General features: G+C 39.8%; 1 protein-coding gene across 2 annotated transcripts in view; it reads left to right on the top strand.

The window, feature by feature from the left end:
- gabbr1b (gamma-aminobutyric acid (GABA) B receptor, 1b) overlaps positions 1–24,124 on the top strand; it is a 147,381-nt gene that overhangs the window by 15,488 nt on the left and 107,769 nt on the right. Inside the window, exons 3-6 of one of the 2 annotated variants that reach the window (XM_057827542.1) lie at positions 4,947–5,011; positions 6,048–6,186; positions 10,882–11,067; positions 13,463–13,480. In XM_057827542.1, coding sequence (XP_057683525.1) covers positions 4,947–5,011; positions 6,048–6,186; positions 10,882–11,067; positions 13,463–13,480 — 408 coding nt within the window. Of the gene's footprint in view, positions 1–4,946; positions 5,012–6,047; positions 6,187–10,881; positions 11,068–13,462; positions 13,481–24,124 lie in introns of those variants that run through there. The other variant, XM_057827543.1, reaches the window with a different exon arrangement.

Here is a 24,124-nt window from a genome sequence, read left to right on the forward strand (position 1 = left end):
TCGTAGCAGCGTTTGTGTCGTGTCACTCATGTGCCCCCCCACCCTGACTGTCACCGGTGACTGCTAGTTAACTTATTCACTGCCAAAGACATATAAACAATATTCTTCAAGCCAGACTTGCTTGTTTTGAAACGAATGGTAAGAGTTGTTGTCCTATCTTTGCATGAGAGAATATGCAAAGTTGCTGTAGCCAGCCTTTAAAGGTGTAGCTGTTTAAATTTAGCTCAAAGCATTAGCATAGTTTTCACAATAGCGTTAACTTTAGCGTAACGAGTTGTTTTGGTTTTGTTGGTGTCGGCTAAAGTTGACAATAGTTGTGCTTTCGGTTGCAAATAAAACCACTGGAAAACCCTAAACCCTGACCCTAAACCCTCACCAAGTTGACGTTGTCCTAGTTGAAGCTACATGACGTGCTTGTCTGTCAATGTTCATACTAAATTTTTGGAAACCTGTATCTTTTGATCAAGGGTGTAGATTTGGGTTCAACATTTCTAGGGACGATATAACATGCATGTACACTTTTTGCTAGGGACGGGACATTAATAAGACCAAACAGATTGGGTGAACGGGGGTCAGGGCTATATTTCTCACCAATATGAACCTAATTAATTGATAGGCTAACTGATCACTGCAAAAATAAATCTGTATTGAGTTATACCCGGGCTTCTCAAATATTTTCTGTTACGCCCCTCATAGGAAGACACTGTGCACTCATGCGCTAGTCCTCATGGGAAACGCAGTCTTCATAAAACTACCGCTTTTGTCCACCAGCGTCGTTCAGCTCGACCAAAACTGAAAAGTTACCAAGTGTTGCTGTAAGACCACATACCGTATATTTCGGACTACAAGTCGCACCTGAGTATAAGTCGCACCAGCCATAAAATGCCCAACAAAGAGGAAAAAAAACACATATAAGTCGCACCGGAGTATAAGTCGCATCTTGGGTGGAAATTTACTTGATAAAATCCAACACATAGAACAGATATGTCATCTTGAAAGGCAATTTAATATAAAGATACAATGGAGAACAACATGCTCAATAAGTGTACAGTGCATGAACAACGAAATCCGAATATACTGTCCTCACCAGGACGCTACAGCTCGGTCCTGGCTATAAAGCGAGCTAAACTCCCAAATGACGATGCTGGACGTCCGTATAATTTGCTGAATCAATTTTGTCCTTGATACCAAACAGGTTCGCATCAATGTCAATAAATGATAATTAGGTGCGATTACACTAATGACACAAACTGTTAGCATGTGTTTGCTAGCATTAGTACATCGTTCAAACAACCACACAACTGGCTCTAAGTGTTCGATTGCGGGTGGAAAACACACAACAACAACAGAAAAGATGATCCACACAGGTGTTGGCTCTTTAGAAATATTTTACAAGCATAAACAATGAACGTAGGTTCGCAGCCATGTTTCTCTCTTGCCCACTCGCTCAGAGACGCTGCGTAGCTGTCAGTCTTCTTCTGGCCTGTGAGCGCTCTTCACGTAAACAAGTGCGAGTGCGCCCCCACGTGGGCGTGAAAGCGCCACAAACTAAAAGCATGCATTTCAATATAAAAAAAGTCAATAATACAATTGAACACACATTGCCAAAGGCAGAACGCGAACGTGGCCATAGCTATTAAGAGTTATTCAGATAACTAGCATAAAGAACATGCTAACAAGTTTACCAAACCATCAGCGTCACTCCAAAACACCAACATAACATGTGAAATGATATCATAATGTGTTAATAATTTCACACATAAGTTGCAACCCAGCCAAAATTTGCAAAAAAACTGTGACTTATAGTCCGAAAAATACGGTAAACAAAACAAAAATAAAAATTGGGTAGAAGGGGGTAACCCTCGGTTCACTACATTTCTCACAGTTTAATTAACGTTGGAGGACACTTCTCTCTAAGCAGCTTTCTGCTCAAGTTTTGAAGTTTAGCAATTTCACACAGTTTAATGTTATGCAAACTCTGATGAAGGTTCTAGCAAAATTAGTGGTGTGTTTCCCACCTCCATAACATTGACGTCTTTTTACATTACTTACAGTGGCTGCTGCTGGCTGAAAAAAACAAAACTCCCTCTTTGAAGGGGGCGGATGAGACAGAAAGTTGGAGACACGTTGTATTTTCGTCGGGTCAGTGCGTGTGTGTGTGTGTGTGTGTGTGTGTGTGTGTGTGCGTGTGTGTGTTTGGGGGGGGGGTCAAGTCATTAGCAAATCAAATGTGAGTTTGAGGGGGAAAAAAATGACCAGCACATTCAGCAAGTAAAAAAGGGGTAGATGTAAGTCTGAACATTGAAATGTGAAAATAATTCACTAAATAATGGTAGGGTCAATTGTATCCTTACAACATATGGGAAGGCAATCTAAATTACCTACCGTATATAACTGAACTCGTTATGAAATGCAAATAAAGTTGCTTAAAAGTTGGTGGGGACAATTTGAGCATCCTGAAAAGTGGCTAGTGTTATGTCCCTACCGTCCCTATGCAAACCTACGCCCTTACTTTTGATGTATTTTTAGACTAAATCCTATAAATTTTTACAGAAGAAAACATTTGAGAATTCGTCGACGAAAATTAGATGATGACTAACATAACTAAAATCTAAGTAATACGTATTTTGTCCGAAAGACTAAGACGAAAATTAAAAGGGCTTCCAAAAACAAGAATAATGCGCAAATGCAGGTTTACCTGGCAGAAGTGCTTAAACGCTCCTTAAATGTAGTGTGGGCAGGTATAAATGAGTGTGCGAAATCTAGACATAGCCTCCGAACTGTGAGGTGAAAGCTCTAACCGCTCATCCGCCGTGTGATGTACTTAATTAGCTACGATTAAGATGCTTGCTATTCAACAACCGTTACGGGTCTTAGTCACTTCACAGGGAGTGTTTTGAAAGCAATCAAGTGGTTGTTTCGACGTATCCTCTCAATCTGTATGCTTGAGTTTCTGTTTCGCATTCTACAGTCAGATTTCTGGAACTTTCCATCTGTTACATCAGTCTGCTTCTTAGCATGGCACTCGTCTGACTACTCTTGAGACTCATCGTGGTCAAGGGCCATTTCCCGCCCGCCTAAATCCCGGCATTGAAAAACAAATCTGCACCTAGCAGAAAATAGAGAAGATAATGAATATCAGCTGTAAACTCATAAGGCTTATTATTATTATCATCAGGCTTTTGAATCCGAGTTAAGGCACCGATGCTGCACTAATACCCACAGGCAGATGTCCAATCCCTGTAATATACACATAAACCTGCTGTCAGATCAGAAAGATGCCATTTCCTCTTGGTGCTGATCATGGTGGGTGATAGTGGGCGGATGGGCGGGGGTACTTATAATGGATGTCACGTCCAGTGGTCATTCCTGGCCTCTGGTGAGTAATGAAGTGGATGTTTAGCATTTAGGGACTGTGCTTGAACCTGTATGGAATATCAGCTTCTAAAAGGATTACGCCCGAGGAAGACGTCGCAGTGGGACTGGCAGATAGGAAACGCTTGTGACGCGGGGTTTCAATGAAATGGTGCTTTGCGGTCGGTCGCTGACAAGAAATGCCAGCGCGTCGCATGCTTCCGGATGGATTGATTTTCCCCTGTGCTTAAATGGATTAGTGATGCCTATAGTGAGAAATAAGGCAAGCAGGGGTGTGAATCAAGGTCACTCCCCATCTCCATCAAAGCTTGACTGACCTCTTCTTCAAAGAGTCGCTTTCCATTCTTCTGGCATATTTCTTTGGTGGCATCTTTATCTCTGCCTGTGCCTCCAGCAGTAATCTGTTTTTTATTAAAACGCTGCTCAGGTTTTCGCGCATTAAATGTGCCTCCTAGTTTGGGCTTGTATTGTAGTTATCAGGGGCGTTGCATTGCAAAGACCCAAATAGTAAAATTCCCCCAAAATTTTTGAATGGCGTTTCTTCGGCGCGCCACACAGCCCGAACCGTTTGAGCGATCGGTACCGTTCGAATATCGAAATGACCTGAATTTTCGCGTGACGCATGTACTTTTTTGAACGACCCTGAAAAATTTCCCGTTCACCCATAAATGCCGATTTTTCGCAGATTTTCTTTTTGGGGAAAAAAAACCCATTTCAAAATGTAGTCTTAGAATTTTTGACCAAATCACATAATTTGGACATAAAAAGTTCTGGGACAGTGAGGGGCATAAAAGTTGTATACAGAATTGTAATGTAATCTAATGTAAAGTAAGTTGATGCAATTGATGGCCATGAACCTCCAAATTTCCCATTAATTTTCAATGGCAAAAAAAAAAAAATGTCCCCAAATAATAGGAAATTACCAGATATCAATTGGTTGTGACCCCCAAATGTCCCCAAATGACCTGATATGACCAGGAAACGCCCCCAAATGACCTGATATGACCAGGATGTGTCCCCCAAATGTCCCCAAATCAACATGAAGTGACCTGATATTGTCCCCGAAATGTCCCCAAACCAACTTGGTCGGGGCTAAGATCTGTATATCCACAAAGCAAAGCCCCAGAATAATTTCCCCAGAAATTGCAGTTTCTACTTGTTAAGTATTCTTCCCTAAACATAGCATTTTATTACCCATCTACTTTAGGAATATATTTCCATTTATTCACATATAATTAGAGTTGAAGAGATACTGACTTTTTAGCTGCTAACCCCATTTTGTCCAACTCCAAACATCCGATATCAAACAGATACCGATATGCACGGCGGTGGACTTGACAAATTATTGCTAATTGTATCGGGATGCCCCACTGGATGCTTTAATTGTGATAAACGAAACAACTTCAAGGTTTTCCCAATAAAATAAACATAAATAACTGAAGTGATAAAGTGCCAAACTAGTCTCCCGTATTATACAGGTCCGCAAACATAAACTGAAGACTCCCCGTATATTGTAATTTTAGTGTGTGTATTGTGCTGAAACAGCTGATTTTGTCTGATCTCTCTTCCAGGTTGTGCTATCATCCGTCCTCCGAGAGATGGTGGTATAAGATACAGAGGCCTCACACAGGAGCAGGTGATTAATGGATACTGTCAAGTCTCATTAAAACTGCAGAAAGCTCTACACACGCACAAATGCTGTTGTCAATTGAAAAAAAGTCTTATTAGAAGTAGACAAAACACTGATTCATATATTTATTCTTTAGAATGAATCTGTGCTGTTTTATGACATTATCAGAAGAGTATTCGTCAAACAATATCGACTGTGTTAGGGTTCTGGGTGAGCGAGGGAACCAAGCGCAGAGAAGGGAGGCAAGTCTGCAGCGATAACAATTATTTTTTGCAGAATATGAAAGCAAATGATCAGGTGGCCAGGCAGTTGGTGAGTCATCAGATGAGCTGTCCAGGCAGGTGAGCAATACAGGATCTGTAAACACAGGCAAAATCTGCTGAAGAGAAGCAATGAGATTCTTGAATCAAAATGAATGCTAGAGTCACAAACTCGTGGAGTCGAGTTGTTGTTGTTGTTGTAAGACTGCCGAAATGCCATACTAATCATACTAATATGTGAGCTACCTATTCGACTTGCATGCACCATGCAGTCATTTTAGTGCACGGATGCCACGTATCATGTATGTCTGGTCAGTGAACGCACCGGACCAAGTCGACAGCAACAGTCCAAGTCCCCCAAACCAGACAACTTCAGGTTCATGGAACCACTTGGGTTGCATATTATGCTTGAGGTTGGTGATTGTAGTGTTTTCTGGGCTGTCCCTAAACGTACTGAAACTAACGTCTGACTGAGTTAGTTAGTGAGGGATGGAGGAATTGGCAAGTCGGTTTTGTTTTAAATAAACCACTGAAAGCCTCTCCTCAATAATGGTAGGTACAGCATCCTATTTGACCGTTTTTAGTATCTTGACGTAAATTTTGACTTTAACGGTGAAATCCGATGGATGTGGAAATTCAGGTTACGTCACCAGTGTAGGAACGGAACTCCTTTGTAACTCGAGGATCCCCTGTGTTAACAAACGGTACAACTATTTGATGATACTGCAGTAGGTTGTAATTCCATTGTATTTTTATGTTATTGTTTGTTTGTGTATATCTAGATCCGAAGTGTGCAGGTTCTCCCTGTTGACTATGAAATTGAATACATCTGTAGGGGAAACCGTGTGATTGTTGGACCCAAGGTCAGAAAATGCTTACCCGATGGCTCCTGGACCGACTTGAAACAACAAAGTAGATGCCGTGAGTGTAACCGAAACTGAACTTCCACTCATTATACATTCCGAAAACGGTACATACTCTTCATAAAAAAGGAATAACTTGGCACCAGTGTTGTTTTTGGCAGCCCTTTCAATTTTTGTCTTAGTCCTAGTCTTTTGGACAATAGTACTTAGTCCTATTTTAGTCATTTCAAAATGCATTTGTCTTCGTCTAGTTCTTGTTGACGAAAACGCACAACTAATTTCGTCTCATTTTACTACACGTTTTACACAATATTTTCATCTGTAAAATTTGAAAGTTTCACTCCAAAAATGAATAAATAAAAGGTTTCCAATTATTTGGAATGAACATTGACAGACGAGCACATATTGTGGCATCTACAAATCTATCATGTGAGTATACACACTCAGCAGGAAAAACAGTAAATTATTTTTAATTAGTTATACCCACCTGGACTGCATGAACTGTATGTTTAAAAAAAAAAAAAAAAAAAAAAGTTGTTTAAGAGGATGCTGTCTGTTAGCAATAGCCTAATTCATACCTGTCAAGTTGTACGGTTTCGGCATAATTTGTACAAATAAGCACAGATTTTTAAATGTGTACAGCGTACGTTCAAAATCTGTACGTTTTTCGTGCATTACGTTTTTTTTTCCCCCTCCGTTCGGATTTTGTCACCGTTTCGGCAATGAGACAATGTGCGTTACGATGCACCGACACTGAGAGTGACGCTGTAGCTAACGCGATGCTAGGCTAGGTGGCTCCAATATTTCCTGACTGTAGCCGACAGCCAACAATCTATGCCTAGATATCAAATACTTATAGAACTACATGCGAAATGACAGACGGCGGCGTTAATAAACAGCCGCCATTTTGAAGCAGTAGACTTATCAGAAAGGCGCTGTTGTAGTGAACCTTCCTAGCGAACTTAAGTAACTTTTTATCTATAATACTCCTAAATCGGCAAAAATTTTGACTTGAGTCTACCTTTAAATGATGAAATGGTTTTAAAACTTGTCGAAAGAAGACAGAAGGGAACTAATGCAAAAACGGTAGCAATTTGAACAACTTTAACAGTTGATTCACAACATTAAACGATTTCCAAACATAGCAAAAGTTACTATGTTTTATTTTTTTTAAATGAAAAAAAACAAAAAAAATGAAAGGTAACACCAGTTACTTTGCCAAGTAACTAATTACTCTTACCTTCAGGTAACTGAGTTACTAACTCAATTACTTTTTGAGAGATGTAATTTGTATCTAATTAATTACTTTTTATTATTAAGTTTAACAACGCTGGTCTTAAAGATGAAGTCTGCAGAATGAAAAGAGACGAAAGCGGGGATTTTATTCTGCCAATTTGTTGCCGAACCCAATTTGCATGCAACTATTGCTGATCACTTCTCAGAATTAGCAAAAGAAATGTTCCCTGACTCAAAGATTGCATCCGTGAGTTCATTTTATCAATTGACCTTATTAATTTATAATTGGACACACTAACAAACTACCTTCAAGTCAAATTGAATTGCGAGCTGAAGTGGACCCATCAAAAGACATGATCGAAATTGCCAACTATAACAAAAGTCACTATTAAATTTTAGTAATCATGATGTAGCTGAAGATATTGTTCTTTGATTACACCAGGTTATATGTTACATTAACAATAAATTCATATTACCGGTATTTTAAAAATTGAGTTTTATTTTTGTTTCATATTGCACACTGTATACAACATTGTAAGATTAGTCACCAATTTGTAAGGGCATACGTCACTATCTGTAAGATTGCCAACGGCCTCGGCTTGACAGGTATGCTAATTCTAACGCGAACGTGAATGCTACACTAACACTACGAGTTGAATGCAGTGTGTGATGATCACTCGGCACAGACCTTTAAAGGCTAAAGCAACATTGCATATTCTCTTTCCATGATAAGAAGCAATGGCCAGGACACTAGTGGGTGAGTTGGGGGGGGGGGTCGCAGCACGTCGCATGAGTGACACAACCAGACACTGCGACAATGCAGGCTAACTACACATAAATATCACACGTGACGGAAACTATGGCGCATTTTTGTCTTGTTCTCGTCTCGTCAGACGAAAACTGGCATTTGCATCATAATGTTTTAGTCTCCCAAGACACATTTTAGCTCGTTATCGCCTCGCCATCATCATGAAAAAATTGTTTGTCGACGAAATAGTTATAGTCGTCATTGAGGAAAGCAATACAGCTTGGCACAAACTTGAAATACAGTTATCAATGATGTCGTTTATTCCCAAAATTATGAACTGATAACTCAACGAACATTTTGGAACATACAGATAAAATCATTCAGTTTTTCAAAGAAGTCATTTTTATTTGGAAAATACAAACACACACACATGCTGCATCTTTTTTTTTTTTTTTTTTCCATATTCAGTACCTTAATTACTACAACATATGTCGATCCCTTCAGATGAATATATACTCGACTTCTGTGTTACAACTTTTTAATTTCATGTGACTTTGATTTAGCTTTTTGTCAAATTTTCTTTGTATTTCTTGAACAGCGACCTTGGCTATTCTGAAAGGCGCTTTGAGATAAAATGCATTATATGTACGTGATGAAACTAATTAAAAATGAGTTGCCTGTCCTTTACTCAGCTCATGTAAAGAAGAGGCCGAGAATGCAAATAAAACGAGCTAGTTTCCAAACTCAACTTTCAAGGGTTTCCTTAAAATGTAATATTTTCTGTTCAAAGGAATGGAAATAAAATCGCACAAGCCTTCTCATCTCACATGTCAAGGCTGGCAAGGCAAGGCGAGACACCAAATATCTGGGAAGCTCAAATTTGAATGTATTTGACTGAGGTGTTGCCGTTGTGTGATGCAACATAACAATATACAGTGCCTTGCAAAAGTATTCGGCCCCCTTGAATCTTGCAACCTTTCGCCACATTTCAGGCTTCAAACATAAAGATATGAAATTGAATTATTTTGTCAAGAATCAACAACAAGTGGGACACAATCGTGAAGTGGAACAACATTTATTGGATCATTTCAACTTTTTTAACAAATAAAAAACTGAAAAGTGGGGCGTGCAATATTATTCGGCCCCTTTTACTTTCAGTGCAGCAAACTCACTCCAGAAGTTCAGTGAGGATCTCTGAATGATCCAATGTTGTCCTAAATGACCGATGATGATAAATAGAATCCACCTGTGTGTAATCAAGTCTCCGTATAAATGCACCTGCCCTGTGATAGTCACAGGGTTTTGTTTAAAGTGCAGAGAGCATTATGAAAACCAAGGAACACACCAGGCAGGTCCGAGATACTGTTGTGGAGAAGTTTAAAGCCGGATTTGGATACAAAAAGATTTCCCAAGCTTTAAACTTCTCAAGGAGCACTGTGCAAGCCATCATATTGAAATGGAAGGAGCATCAGACCACTGCAAATCTACCAAGACCCGGCCGTCCTTCCAAACTTTCTTCTCAAACAAGGAGAAAACTGATCAGAGATGCAGCCAAGAGGCCCATGATCACTCTGGATGAACTGCAGAGATCTACAGCTGAGGTGGGAGAGTCTGTCCAAAGGACAACAATCAGTCGTACACTGCACAAATCTGGCCTTTATGGAAGAGTGGCAAGAAGAAAGCCATTTCTCAAAGATATCCATAAAAAGTCTGGTTTAAAGTTTGCCACAAGCCACCTGGGAGACACACCAAACATGTGGAAGAAGGTGCTCTGGTCAGATGAAAGCAAAATTGAACTTTTTGGCCACAATGCGAAACGATATGTTTGGCGTAAAAGCAACACAGCTCATCACCCTGAACACACCATCCCCACTGTCAAACATGGTGGTGGCAGCATCATGGTTTGGGCCTGCTTTTCTTCAGCAGGGACAGGGAAGATGGTTAAAATTGACAGGAAGATGGATGCAGCCAAATACAGGAACATTCTGGAAGAAAACCTGTTGGTATCTGCACAAGACCTGAGACTGGGACGGAGATTTATCTTCCAACAGGACAATGATCCAAAACATAAAGCCAAATCTACAATGGAATGGTTCAAAAATAAACGTATCCAGGTGTTAGAATGGCCAAGTCAAAGTCCAGACCTGAATCCAATGGAGAATCTGTGGAAAGAGCTGAAGACTGCTGTTCACAAACACTCTCCATCCAACCTCACTGAGCTCGAGCTGTTTTGCAAGGAAGAATGGGCATGAATGTCAGTCTCTCGATGTGCAAAACTGATAGAAACATACCCTAAGCGACTTGCAGCTGTAATTGGAGCAAAAGGTGGCGTTACAAAGTATTAACGCAAGGGGGCCGAATAATATTGCACACCCCAGTTTTCTATTTGTTAAAAAAGTTGAAATTATCCAATAAATTTTGTTCCACTTCACGATTGTGTCCCACTTGTTGTTGATTCTTGACAAAAAATTAAAATTTTATATCTTTATGTTTGAAGCCTGAAATGTGGCGAAAGGTTGCAAGGTTCAAGGGGGCCGAATACTTTTGCAAGGCACTGTACACCCAGTACAGTTATGCTGGGGTATCTTCCAAACTCTATTACTGTTCAACTCGATGGAAAAATCCCAGGACATTCGCTCTTCCAATTTTCATTAAATACGGAGATCATTTTTCAAATTGTGACACTAGCTAGCTCTAGTGATTCCAAGTGATTGTGTTCAATATTACATTGAGAGACAACTGTACATAGATTTGTTTGACCTCTTTCAGTGTTTTTATGCCCTCGGGTCTGGACGTCTTTGGAAAATGGTCGAGTTTCTTCTTGGCCACCAGGACTCCCGGTGGAAGGAACCGTGCTACAATATAGCTGTCTCCCTGGCTTCATTTTGATGGGCCGAAACGCAACGCAGTGTAATAAATTGGGCAGATGGGACACGCCCAAACCCGTGTGTCACTGTAAGTAGACGATGCATGCACGCGTGCACTTTGGAATTACACAGATTTTTGGGGGAAAAAGATGTTGTAAAATATTGTCAAATATGCAGTGTGTATTAAATAGGAATTAGTCCATGGGGCGCCGTTTATAAAGCAGTACATGCTAAAAATGACGACATAATTTTCTCACATTTAGCGCCACACAGTGTTTGAAACAATTTGAAATTTTTAGCGTCACTTTTTTTTTTTTTTCACATTTACAACGCAATTTAGCAACTTAAATATTTAGTTTTTAATAAGAAGTTTTTGGACCTAATTGTTTAAATCCAGAACTAAATATTTAATTTTAATCATAAATTTATATCCTTTATCCTAAATGTTAAATCTGGAAACGGTTGGAACTAAATATTTAGCTTAATATGCAAATCCACGTGACTGGAGACCGGAAGTAACAAAATAAAAGCTGGAGCAACTCAGACTTTCTGTTTACGTTGATTAAAAATGAATAAAACCTACTCAACGGTGGCAGTCGGTTGGCTCTTGGACATGAGTCATTGTGATTATAACAATATACTGTACAGCTAAAATACACAATTAGGAGAAACTATTTAAAGAGTATTTTGTGTGCGCCAGCTTTTATTTTGTTACTTCCGGTCTCCAGTCATGTGAATTTGCATATTAAGCTAAATATTTAGTTCCAACCGTTTGCAGATTTAACGTTTAGGATGCAGGACATAAATTTAAGATCTAGTTCTGGATTTAAACAACCAGGTCCGAAAACTTCTTATTAGAAAAAAAATATTTAAGTTGCTAAATAATGTTTTAAATAAAAAAAAAAAAGTGACTCTAAAGATTTTACGCCACACTTAAAACACTGTGTGGCGCTAAATGTGAGAAAATGTTGTTGTAATTTTCAGCATGTACTGCTTTACAAACGGCGCCCCATATTAGTCTCACTTAAAGGGGATGTTCGAGATTTTTGACATCAAGCTTAATCTTCAAGTTAGCGAGGGTTTAAGTCAGGGGTCGGAAACCTATGGTTCGCGAGCCAGATGTGGCTCTTTTGATGGCTGCATCTGGCTCGCAGACAAATCTTCAATTATACAACAACAACAAAAAAAAGTTCTGCTTAGTAATTGAAGGGCACTAGGACCTCGGGGAAAACCTGGCGGTCGTAAGGGCCACAGGGAAAGGGTTAAAAAGAGCCACCAGTAAGGGGCGCTCACATTTGGCAAGCGACATTCAGGACCGGTGCGGCAGTGGAGAACGCAAAAGTCTGATGATGCGTGTGGCATTCGGTTGGAATAATAGCTATGCATCTGTAGCATGGTGCACAGAGATTAAATGCTTCAGACTGTTGCAACACATTTCATTTAGCTTTAGTTTCATTTTTCTTGTACAGCTGAAAGAAGAAAAAAAAACAACAATGTCCGTCTCTCATTGCTGCACACAGACGGCTCATTTCTTATTCGCTCTAAAATGTGAATTCTTATATAATTATCTTAATAAACACAAGTTTTGAAAACATTTAACTTCCGCATTTTAGACACTCCTAGCATTCACTCGTCGTCCGCTCGCCATTCCGAACACATCTGCAGTCATACATAAACGTACTTGACGATTAACATATTTCTGAACTATATTAACACACAGTACACATCACAATCATCCTAAAATAAAGCAATACGCTAATATACACAGTCAAATTATACTTTTTTTTTTCACCTGAAACAAGAAAAAAAGAAAAAAAAAACACTTTTAACAACAATGTCCGCCTTGCATTACTGGACAGACGGCTCATTTCTTATACGCGCTAAAATGCGAACACATATTGTCAATGCACGCCAAGAAGCGAACGCTTCCCCTGCTGGTATAAAACTGTAAGTACAACAGTCTTTTCAGGCTGAAACTTGTGTGTATATTTTCCACAAACACAACGAAATAAGATGAAACATTTCAAACATAGGGCGAATATATCTGTGGACACAACAAAATATTAAAATAACTATTTTAATAATATTTAATTATTATTTATTATTTATTTTAATCATTCATTCATTCATGTTCCATGCCGCTTATTCCTCACGAGGGTCGCGGAGGTGCTGGAGCCTATCCCAGCTAACTACGGGCAAATTATTATTATTTGTAGAAGTTATTAAAAAGAATTCAGAGACTTATTGTACTTTAAAAGTGTTGAAATTACATAAAATGCACATATTACATGTTTTTTTTTTTGTCTTAAACATATTGTATGGCTCTCACAGAATTACATTTAATAATATGTGGTGTTCATGGTTCTCTCAGCCAAAAAGTTTCCCGACCCCTGCTCCTATAGAATATTGTAATATTAATGTCTGTATCAGCTATATGTCGTAGTGTCTTATAATACCGTATTTTTCTTGTTGTTTCACTTCAGATGACAGACATTTCAAAGGTAAGACCATTTGCCTTCTACTTACTCATTCCACCCCTCTGCAAAACTAGTGCCACTGCTGAAAAGTCTGAGAACATCTCCTCCTGCAGATAGCTCCTTGGTTCTTTTGATGGGCTGTTGCGTTATTTCTATTAGTAATTACCAACCAATAGTGTCCCACAATCAGTGTTGGGCAGAGAAGCCTTTTTATTTATTTATTTTTTTTATTTTTATTTTTTAATAAACTCATGTAAGAATAGCGTTACAAATAAACGTAAAAGCAATCATCAGAGCACCACTATTCAGTAAAAAGAATACCGTCAGTGTATGTGGGTACTGACACCTAGTGGCATTTCATAGTTATTGCTAAAATGGTTGAATTGTATTCAATGATTGTTTTTAATCGTCTCATCAGTTCACATTTACATGTTAAAGGTGAAAAAATAGAACTCAGGTCTCATTTTAAAAACCAATATAAATACAAGGTGAATATAGAAGAGCAAATTTGTAACGTGCAAAAATAAAACAGACAAGACACACAACAACAAACGTTGAGAAAACAGTATAAATAGAAGTATAAAAACATCTAACTACTAAAACAATTTAGCACTGGACTGACTTGTGTGTGTTATGTAGTGTGAGTGAGTGAGTGAGTGAGTGAGTGAGTGAGTGAGTGAGTGAGTGAGTGAGTGAGTGAGTGAGTGAGTGAGTGAGTGAGTGAGTGAGTGAGTGAGTGAGTGAGTGAGTGAGTGAGTGAGGTATATAGATATGATCTTAAAGTGATTTGAGTGACTTAAGTGCTCCTAAAGTGAGTCCAGTGATATTGGGGCGAGTCTACGGAGCACGGCAAGAGTTCAACAGTCTGATGGCTTCAGGGAAGAAGCTACACCCAGGGTTGATAGTGGGCGGGAACGGTCAGGAGCGCAGTTCCGGTATAAGATTCAGGGCCAGAATGCTGTTCCGGTACACGGTGCTTTGATTCCGAAAATATGACAGCAACTATCAAAATGCTATGTAAAAAAAAATGCTAAGCTGCCACACATGCATTTCAGCTCCAAGAAGAAAACAATCTACCAACATCAGATTTACATACAACAACAACAACAAGCAACAAGCATAATAAAGTGCCTGTGCAGCATCATCCGTTTCCACCAATATTTATTTTATTCCACGGACGGCATGGAGGTTTCCCCAGCTGCTGCAGTTATCCGAGTCTGATGATGATGAGTCACGTCAATGTGCGAATGCATGCAGCAAAGCAAAACGCCTGGGGTCATTTATCCGTTCAATTGGCTAACATACTGACATGTGATCAGCAGAGATAGTTAGCTCTGATTGGTTCAAATGTGCATGTTTTCTGGAACAGCAAAAAAAAAAAAAGTTTGTCGAATTGACGCGACAAAAAAACAGCAATGCAAAAGACAATAGATCAAATCTTTAAGAGCAAGGAAAGAGTTGAGGAGGCTTGTTTATCATATTTAGTTTTATTTGCTCTGATGGGGAGGGTCAGAACAACTTAGCTGTCAATGTGCACTTTGGACTTATATTTGTTAATTTATGTTAGGCTACTTATTCATTTCCTTATGATTTAAAAAAACAAAAAACAAAAAAAAAAGTCAAAGTTTGTGCGATCTTCATAATATATTCCATTTCACTCTGCATAATATAAGTCATTTGTACTTATTTTTCTGAATGTATGTTACTTACATCTTTATTATATAAAAAAAAAAAAGTTCACATTAACTACAATTTTATTATACATCCTATGTTCTTAAGTAGTTAAAATTGAGATTTGGCATTTAGTATGTGAGAAAATGAGGGAAAATAAAAATTAGGAGGTGGAGGTTGGGGTTATTGCTGTTTTTGTCAACTTTTATTTTGCAAATCATTGAAAAAATACAATTTTGAATGAAAATTATTTTTTGTATGTGTTATAGAAATAACTGTGCTATAACAGTTTTCTTTGCATTTCAGTAGTTTAGGAGGTTTGAGCGCCCCCAATGAAAGAAAATAAATACAATTTCTGGCTCCGTGGCGACCTTCACGTCGGGGAGTTCCGGCAAGAAATTCTAACCACTTTCAAACCTGGCTATACCTGAGCCTTGTAGACTTTCTCTGTATACTCCTGCCCAAGGGGAGGGGTTGAAACAGAATGCGAGTGGGGTGGGTGGAGTCTTTCATGATGCAGAGGTCCGTGGTGTTGGGAAGGCTGCTCCCCACAGTCCTCTGTGCAGACTTCACCACCCTCTGCAGAGCCTTCCTCTCAGCGGCAGTACAGCTGCCGTGCCACACGGTGATACAGGTGCAGAGGACACTCTCCATCACACAATGGTAGAACCTCGCGAGGACTGAGCTCCTGAGTCCAGCTCTCCGCAGCTTCCTGAGGAAGTAAAGGCGCTGGTTGGCCTTCCTGACCAGATGGGAAGTGTTGGTACTCCAGGCGAGGTCTCCAGATATATGCCCACCCAGGTACCTGTAGCTGGAGACCACTTCCACAACCGCTTCTCTGATGTACAGGGAGGGCGTCTGTCCCTCCTGAAGTCCACCACCATCTCCTTGGTCTTTTGCACGTTGATGCAGAGGTTGTTTGCTCTGCACCACTCCACCAGGTTTTCCACCTCCTCTCTATAGTATTTCGACTCGTCGTTGTTGGTGATGCGTCCCACTACTGATGTGTCGTCCGCAAACAACATGACAGCTCGGGTGTCAGTAGTGTGAACGGGAGGGAGGGGGCTCAACACACAGCTCTTTGGTGAGCCGCTGATGGAAGAGGACGCGGTGTTGTGGATCCTGACAGTCTGTGGTCTGTTGGTCAGGAAGTCCAGGACCCAGTTTCCCAAAGTGGGACTCAGTCCAAGTGTGGAGAGCTTCTGCACCAGGGTCTGTGGCCTGATGGTGTTGAAGGCTGAGGAAAAGTCCAGGAAGAGCAGGCGGACGTACGAACTCCTGTATGTATGTCTGTCGAGTGTCGACTGGACGATACACCTTGTATTATCGCACAACGTAACTACTATTTCATGTTCGGTCAAGGCACATTTTGTTTGTTTGGTCTAATTTTCACAATTGAAATTTCAACTAAGTGCCTCAAAAAGGATCGAGGCTTCTGTTAGGAGCCGCAGTAAACTTCTGCCAATAACAGTAGCACGACGGTTTGTAAGCACATTTGGCCGTCTTCTCCAAGGCAGAGCGGAAAGTTGCTTTAGAAGTTTCCAGGAAAGATGTTACATTTACAGGTTGGTATGGCGCAATACCTTTGAAGGTTTGTAAACCTGCATATTTTTTTAAGATTGAGGGATATAATGTCTTCAAGGGCGTAGGTTTGCATAGGGACGGTAGGGACATAACACTACCAACTTTTCAGAATGCTCAAATTGTCCTCACCCACTTTTAAGAACCTTATTTGCATTCTATAATGACTTCAGTTATACGGATAATTTAGATTGCCTTTCCATATATTGTAAGGGTAGAATTCAATTGACCCCACAATTATTAAGTGAAGTATTTTCATTCATTATGTTCAGGCTTACATTGACCCCTTTTCACTTGCTGAATGAGGCAGTCCATTTTTTCCCCTCAAACGGACGTTTGATTGGCTGATGACCAAACCTACACCCTTGAATAACTTGCATAGCGTTCTCTCTTGTTGCCTAAAGTACAAAATTGAGGATCTGCCAAAAACACGCGCTTTTTCAGATGTTATGTGCAGATTGCACGGCCAGTCGGAATTGAAAGAAAATGATATCACTCATTTTGTGTATTTCTTTCATTTCAACAACCAGCAGTGGAGTAACTCTCCCAACAATACTACCTAAGACCTCATGGGGGCAATGTTGCACTCTTTAAATAACATTGAATAAAACAAGTTTCCCCTTGCATGTCTGCTTGCCAGAGCCACATTGTTCAGAATAAAGGCAGGGTTGAAAGTGACTAGAATTTCTTGCCGAAACTTCCTGACATGAAAGTCGCCACGGAGCCCCAATTTTTGTTTTGTTTTTTGGGGTGCGGTGGGGGTGGGGCGGGGGTCGTCAAACCCCCTAAAACCACTGAAATGCAGATAAAAGTGCTTTTGGCACATCTAGTCCTATAACAAACACACACACAAAAAAACGCTTTTCATTCAAAATTGTATTTTTTAATGATTTGCAAAATAAAAGCAGCAGTGACCTCAACCTCCATCTCCTAAATGAAAAACCTGAATTTGAACTATTTAAGAGCATTTGATGTACATTAAAATTGAAGCTAATGTAAACATTTCCTTTGGTTTTTTAAAAAAATTCAGATATACGTCAAATGTTCTACCAATACAATCAATGTTTACATTTAGTCAATCAAATCAGCCCAATCTGCATAATAAAGTCCGCTAGCTTAGGTGCTACAAATGCTAACGTATTTACACTTTTTTCATAGCAAATCACTAAACATAACAAAAAGTATCTCCAAACTTAACCACAAATGCCTAAACTAACATACATCAACTAAAACAACTTACAGCCTGGGCCGAACCAGAGAATAGCTGTTCAGCCACACTCAACGCTGCCAGCAGAGAGCATCATTTGACAAAATAAAATACTTATTACTACTACTTATTTATACACACATAGGTTTTGACAGTTGCTGTCATATTTTTGGGATCAAAGCACCGTATGCCGGAACAGCGTTCTGGCTCGGAAACTCTTGCCGGAACGGGGTTCCGGGCTGTTCCGGCCCACTTTCACCCCTGAACAAAGGTCCTGAAACTTTTCACAATATCCTGTAAACACCAACACTGGAATTATACGTATAGTATATTTGTAATAATATATAAATATTAGGGCTGTCAAACGATTAAAATTTTAATCGAGTTAATCACAGCTTAAAAATGAAATAATCGTAATTAATCGCAATTCAAACCATCTCTAAAATATGCCATATTTTTCTGTAAATTATTGTTGGAATGGAAAAATAAGATACAAGATGGACATAAACATTCAACATACTGTACATACTGTATTTGTTTATAATAACAATAAATCCACAAGATGGCATTAACATTATTAACATCCTTTCTTTTAAAGGGATCCACAGATAGAAAGACTTGTAGTTCTTAAAAGATAAACTTGAGTACAAGTTATAGCCATTTTATATCAAGACAAATAACGTCTCCTGCTCCGCCCAAATGTATGAAGGGAAGTTGGGCAACCATGACTGTCAGTGGTGGCTGCAAATGGTATACAGTATTTTCTGCGTTGTGTTCAATTAGGCGTGTTAAGAAAAAGAATGTTTCCTGCTCCGCCCAAATGCATGATGGGAAGTTGGACAACCATGACTGTCAGTGGTGGCTGCAAATGGTATACAGTATGTTCTGCGTTGTGTTCAATTAGGAGTGTTAAGAAAAAGAATGTTTCCTGCTGTGCCCCAATGCATGATGGGAAGTTGGGCAACCATGACTGTCAGTGGTGCCAATAAAAGGCGCTGTCCAATGAACGCCTGTGTCCGCTCTTATTTCTCTGCCTTTTGGCTCTCAATGTGCTAAAACGGCGTCATTGTAAACTGTTTGAGGCAATGCATGAACGGGTCATTCCGTGCTTGTGTTAATTGCGTCAAATATTTTAACGTGATTAATTAAAATATTAATTACCGCAATAAATTTGACAGCCCTAATAAATATTTGTACAAAATATATAAGCAAGGCTAATCCCCGCCCCTGAAAAATAAACAACAACAAAAACATGATACTTACCAAAACTCAAAACCCTGTAATGGATTCTGTGTGGGCAACAAAACAAAGCCTCATCATAGACTAAACATTTGCTACACCGACAACCAATACTCTTCAGGCTTTGATGCCGCTGCGGTTACTCTTAAAGTGCTATATTGATTACAGCGAGTTGATTTGTTTCTGAAGTTGAAGTACCTGGGCCAAGTTGCGACTGCCGGCAAGATGCCACAGGACATCCAAACAGCTGTAAAATATAAAAGCCAGAATAAGTTTTATTTGAAAACTACACTGCTGGACCATTCTGCTCGCCATTTCTTCTTCAGTGGCTACTTTTACATGCAGTCACTATTCGAGATGAGGTCATCATTCTGGCTTTTTTCCATTTTCTCCGGCTTATCGCGTCACAAGGCCCATCCCAAAAACGTGTGTTTGGTCAAGTCTAGTCCCGGTCCAAGCAGGTCCAGTCAGTCCAATTGTCTGGTGATTACATCTAATAATAGAAAAGCAATTCACATGCAATAATTGGCGCCGTGCATGAAATGCCAGCCACCTATAGAAGAAATAGAACAATAATTGCAATGTATCCACTCGGCGTGACTGGAATAAAGTGAAAGGCAAAATAGATTCAGGCGGTGAGCGTGTCCCGAGGGTTTTTTGCAATGCTTTATTGTGTTCAGATTGTTCAACATGAGGTAGCGTTAATCCAAGGATTCAACTATTATTTGACATAGGGGACCGGCAGCCTGTATTAGCATCTTTTAATTAAGACGGCACTTCCTCTACAAATCCCAGTCCACCTCCGCCCCCGCTGTCACCCACTAGTCTAAAGGTCAACTGCATGTTCATTTCTCTGTGTGTGGGAGGAGTGCCTGGGAGGATTGGGTACGTGTTGTTTCATTACAAGTTTATAACATGCTCGGTTTATGAAAACAATTTTACTGTCCCTACTCACAATAAGTTAGAATCCATCAAAATGTGCACTTATTTTGACTACATTGCAGGAGTTGCGTTTAAGAGTCTTGGGGGAAATAATGTTGTGTAATGCTTTGCTAACCGAACAATTGAGGATGGGGTGGCTATTAGAAGTGAAGGAATCTGACCTTCTAGCCAGACTGCCGGAATCACGCCACCTGAACCGCCGGACCTGCGCTGGCACAGCTCCAACGACCCGAGCTGCCGAGATTCTAACAACCCGGCCGAAAGGCCAAACTCCACGCGTTCAGCTTAGTCTTAACTAGGGCTGCAGCTATGGATTATTTTAGTAGTCGATTAATCGATGAACCATTTAGTTCGAATAATCAAGCAATCAGATAAGTAACATAAAAAAATACCTTAGCTGAGCCTCAAACGGTATAAATGAGGATCTATGTACAACAAAAGAACAGTTGGCTAATTTACATGGCAATAGTCCGCTAGCTTAAATGCTATAAAATGCTTACTTTTTTTTTTTTTTTTTTTTTTTACAATGCTCTTAACAAATGTTTCAGACACGTTCCCACAAAAAAATGGCTAAATATACCTATAAAGTAAATTACAAATGCATTAGAAAAAAAAATATATATATATATATTAGCTCAAACAAAAACCTAGCTTATGTTGGTCTTAACAGGGAGCAGATGGATTCATTCATGTGAAATGAGCTAGAATAAAGGGCCGTCTATCCACCCAAATCAATAAAACTAAATGCAAGCACTTTCAAAACAAACCATTACAACGCCACTTTAATTAAACGAATACTCGAAGGAGCAAAATAAATTTAATTTGAATCTTTTTTTCTAATTGAATACTCAAGTTAATCGATTGATCGTTGCAGCACTAGTCTTAACCCCTTGTACTGACTCCATTTTGAAAGCTGGAAAAAGGCTTCGAAGCACGAGTTGACAATTTATTCCGAGTCGAAAGCAATCATACAGCACGAGGGACCCAGGCGAGGATCCAAGATCACCATACAAGTCAACAAAAGGTTCCCGAGAAAAATGGCCACGATTAGTCAAACATTGTCTTTTGAAGGCTCTCGCGGGGTGGGCTGTGGGCAGAAGAAAGGCATGCTTGGGCGTTGTTTAAGATTATGGTCTGTGTGTGGATTGGACAGGAGGATTTGGGAGTTACTGTTATCAGGGCAACGAGGGTTGTGGATTTTGCCACGTCACCGTCAAAGGGGCTCTTGGAGTCTTAGCAGTCGTGTTATCAGTTGGATATCGGGCGTTCTCCGGTGTTCCTTGTGTCGGGACAGGGCGTCCCGCCATTTATTCTGGACTGTACGGGAGAACAGACTGCGAGCGTTGGTGGTGCAGACGTGGGCTTCTCAGCGTCAATCTTGCTCAATCAGTTGCATGACGCACACGTTGGGCTTCCGTGATAAGAAGGTGTCATGTATCTCTTATGCCCTACATTGTGCTGGTTTTCCTTAAATTATGGTTTAAGTGTTATTTATTTTATATTGGGTGTGTTAGAGTAATACCGACAGTAAATACGAGAAATGATACTATTCCCTGATTGATGATATTAAGTGTATTAGAATAATGCAAAGTTAGTACGTTTTCTCGTAGGCACCGTCTTATCTCCTTCAGAAGCCAATGCAGAATGTTCTATTAGTTTGTGTGGTGAGTAAAGTTTGACGTTGACCCTGTTTGACAAAATGAATTGCATACTGCAATGAAGCGTTCTGTAGTATAATATTCAGCAAAACTTTACTTTTTAAAAAAAAATTATTTATATGGAAATTCAATTTGAACTTTGCTTCTTCATCTAGCAAAAGTAGCATTCCATTTGCCGCATCATCCGATGGTAAAAACCAGCGCTTCTGTGACATCGCAGTCACCGTAATCATGATAAATAGGAAAGCCAGAAATAGCAGCTCAGGTTGCCCGCAGACAGCCGAGGAGATTACAATTTGTTTTATGGACACACTGCAGATAACATTAACATTATTAGGTTCTTCAGAAGCCAGAAGGGAGAAAGAGTGGAGAAGGCAAGAGGTGAGGGGGCAAATGAGAGTCCGTGGCAAGAAAAACTCCAAGAGTGAAATAGAGCAGAATGAGCATGTGTGAAGCCCGGAGAGAGAACAGTAAAGAAAGAGAAAATCATATTTTTGACTGCATCACATTTTTTTTTTTTTTTGCACACTAAATATATTCATATAGGAACTTCAGCAAATACAAGAGTGCATTTTTAAACCCGCGAAAGTAAAAGTGGTGGTCATTGAAGTGATACGTGATTATTAACAAGAGGGGCTTTGTAGCTCATGATTTTCATATCATCTGATGAAAGAAAATGGAGTGTTTTTCAATTCAAACAGATTTGGCCAAGTGCTATTACAGCATTCGCAGAGGACAAAAAGAAAGACTGCGAGCACACTCTATTCGCCTGTCAGAGCTATGAAAATTAGAATGGCTACAGGTTCGTACAGTGGTGGCCAAAAGTATTGGCACCTCTGCAATTCTGTCAAAAAATGCTCAATTTCTCCCAGAAAATCATTGCAATTTCAAATGCTTTGGTAGTAATATCTTTATTTATTTTGCTTACAATGAAAAAAAAAACAAAGGGAATGGGTAAAAAAAATTATTATCATTTTACACAAAACTCCAAAAATTAGCTAGACAGAAGTATTGGCACCCTTTGAAAAATCATGTGATGCTTCTCTAATTTGTGTAATGAACAATACCTGTTACTTACCTGTGGCACATAACGGGTGGTGGCAATAACAAAATCACACTTGCAGCCAGTTAAAATGGATTAAAGTTGACTCAGCCTCTGTCCTGTGTCCTTGTGTGTACCACATTGAGCACGGAGAAAAGAAAGAAGACCAAAGAACTATCTGAGGACTTGAGAGGCAAAATTGTGAGGAAGCATGGGCAATCTCAAAGCTACAAGTCCATCTCCAAAGACCTGAATGATCCTGTGTCTACCGTGCACAGTGTCATCCATAAGTGTAAAGCCCATGGCACTGTGGCTAACCTCCCTAGATGTGGACGGAAAAGAAATATTGAGGAGAGATTTCAACCAAAGATTGTGCGGATGGTGGATAAAGAACCTCAACTAACATCCAAACGAATTTAAGCTGTCCTGTCCGAGGGTACAACAGTGTCAACCCGTACTATCCATCGGTGTCTGAATGAGAAGGGACTCAAAACCCGAAAGTCCCCACTTCTGACCTGGAGAGATAAAAAAAAAAAAAACAGGCTGGAGTTTGCCAAAAACGTTTTGGAAGAATGCTCTCTGGTCAGATGAGACAAAAGTAAAGCTTTTTGGGAAAAGGAGTTTACAGCAACAAAACGAAGCCTTCAAAGAAAAGAACGCTGTCCCCGCAGTCAAACATGGTGGATGTTCCCTGATATTTTGGGGTTGCTTTGGTGCCTCTGGCACTGGACTGCTTGACCGTGTGCTTGGCACTATGAAATCTGAAGACTGTCAACAAATTTTCCAGCATAATGTAGAAAGCTGTGTCTCCCTCAGAGGTCATGGGTCTTCCAGCAGGACATTGACCCAAAACATACGTCAAAAAGCACTAGAAAATGGCTTGAGAGAAAGCACAGGAGACTGGCTAGCAATGAGTCCAGACCTGAATCCCATAGAACACCAGTGGAGAGATCTGAAAATGGCACCCTTCAAATCTCAGGGACCTGGAGCAGTTGGCCACAGAAGAATTCCAGCAGAGCATTGTAAGAAACTCATTGATGGATACCGGAAGCGGTTGTTTGCATTTATCTCGTCTAACGGTTGTGCTACAATCACAGTATTAGGGTGAGGGTCCCAATACTTTTGTCTGGCCAATTTTTGGAGTTTTGTGTAAAATGATCATGATTTATTTTTTTCCATTCTCTTTTGTGTTTTTTCATTGCAAGCAAAATAAAGATAATAGTACCAAAGCAGTTTTAATTGCAGTCATTTTCTGGGAGAAATTGAGCATTATCTGACAGAATTGCAGGGCTGCCAATACCTTTGGCCAGCAGTTTATCTTAATTTAG

This window comes from Corythoichthys intestinalis, chromosome 22 (assembly GCF_030265065.1).
Source record: "Corythoichthys intestinalis isolate RoL2023-P3 chromosome 22, ASM3026506v1, whole genome shotgun sequence".
Lineage (NCBI taxonomy): Eukaryota > Metazoa > Chordata > Actinopteri > Syngnathiformes > Syngnathidae > Corythoichthys > Corythoichthys intestinalis.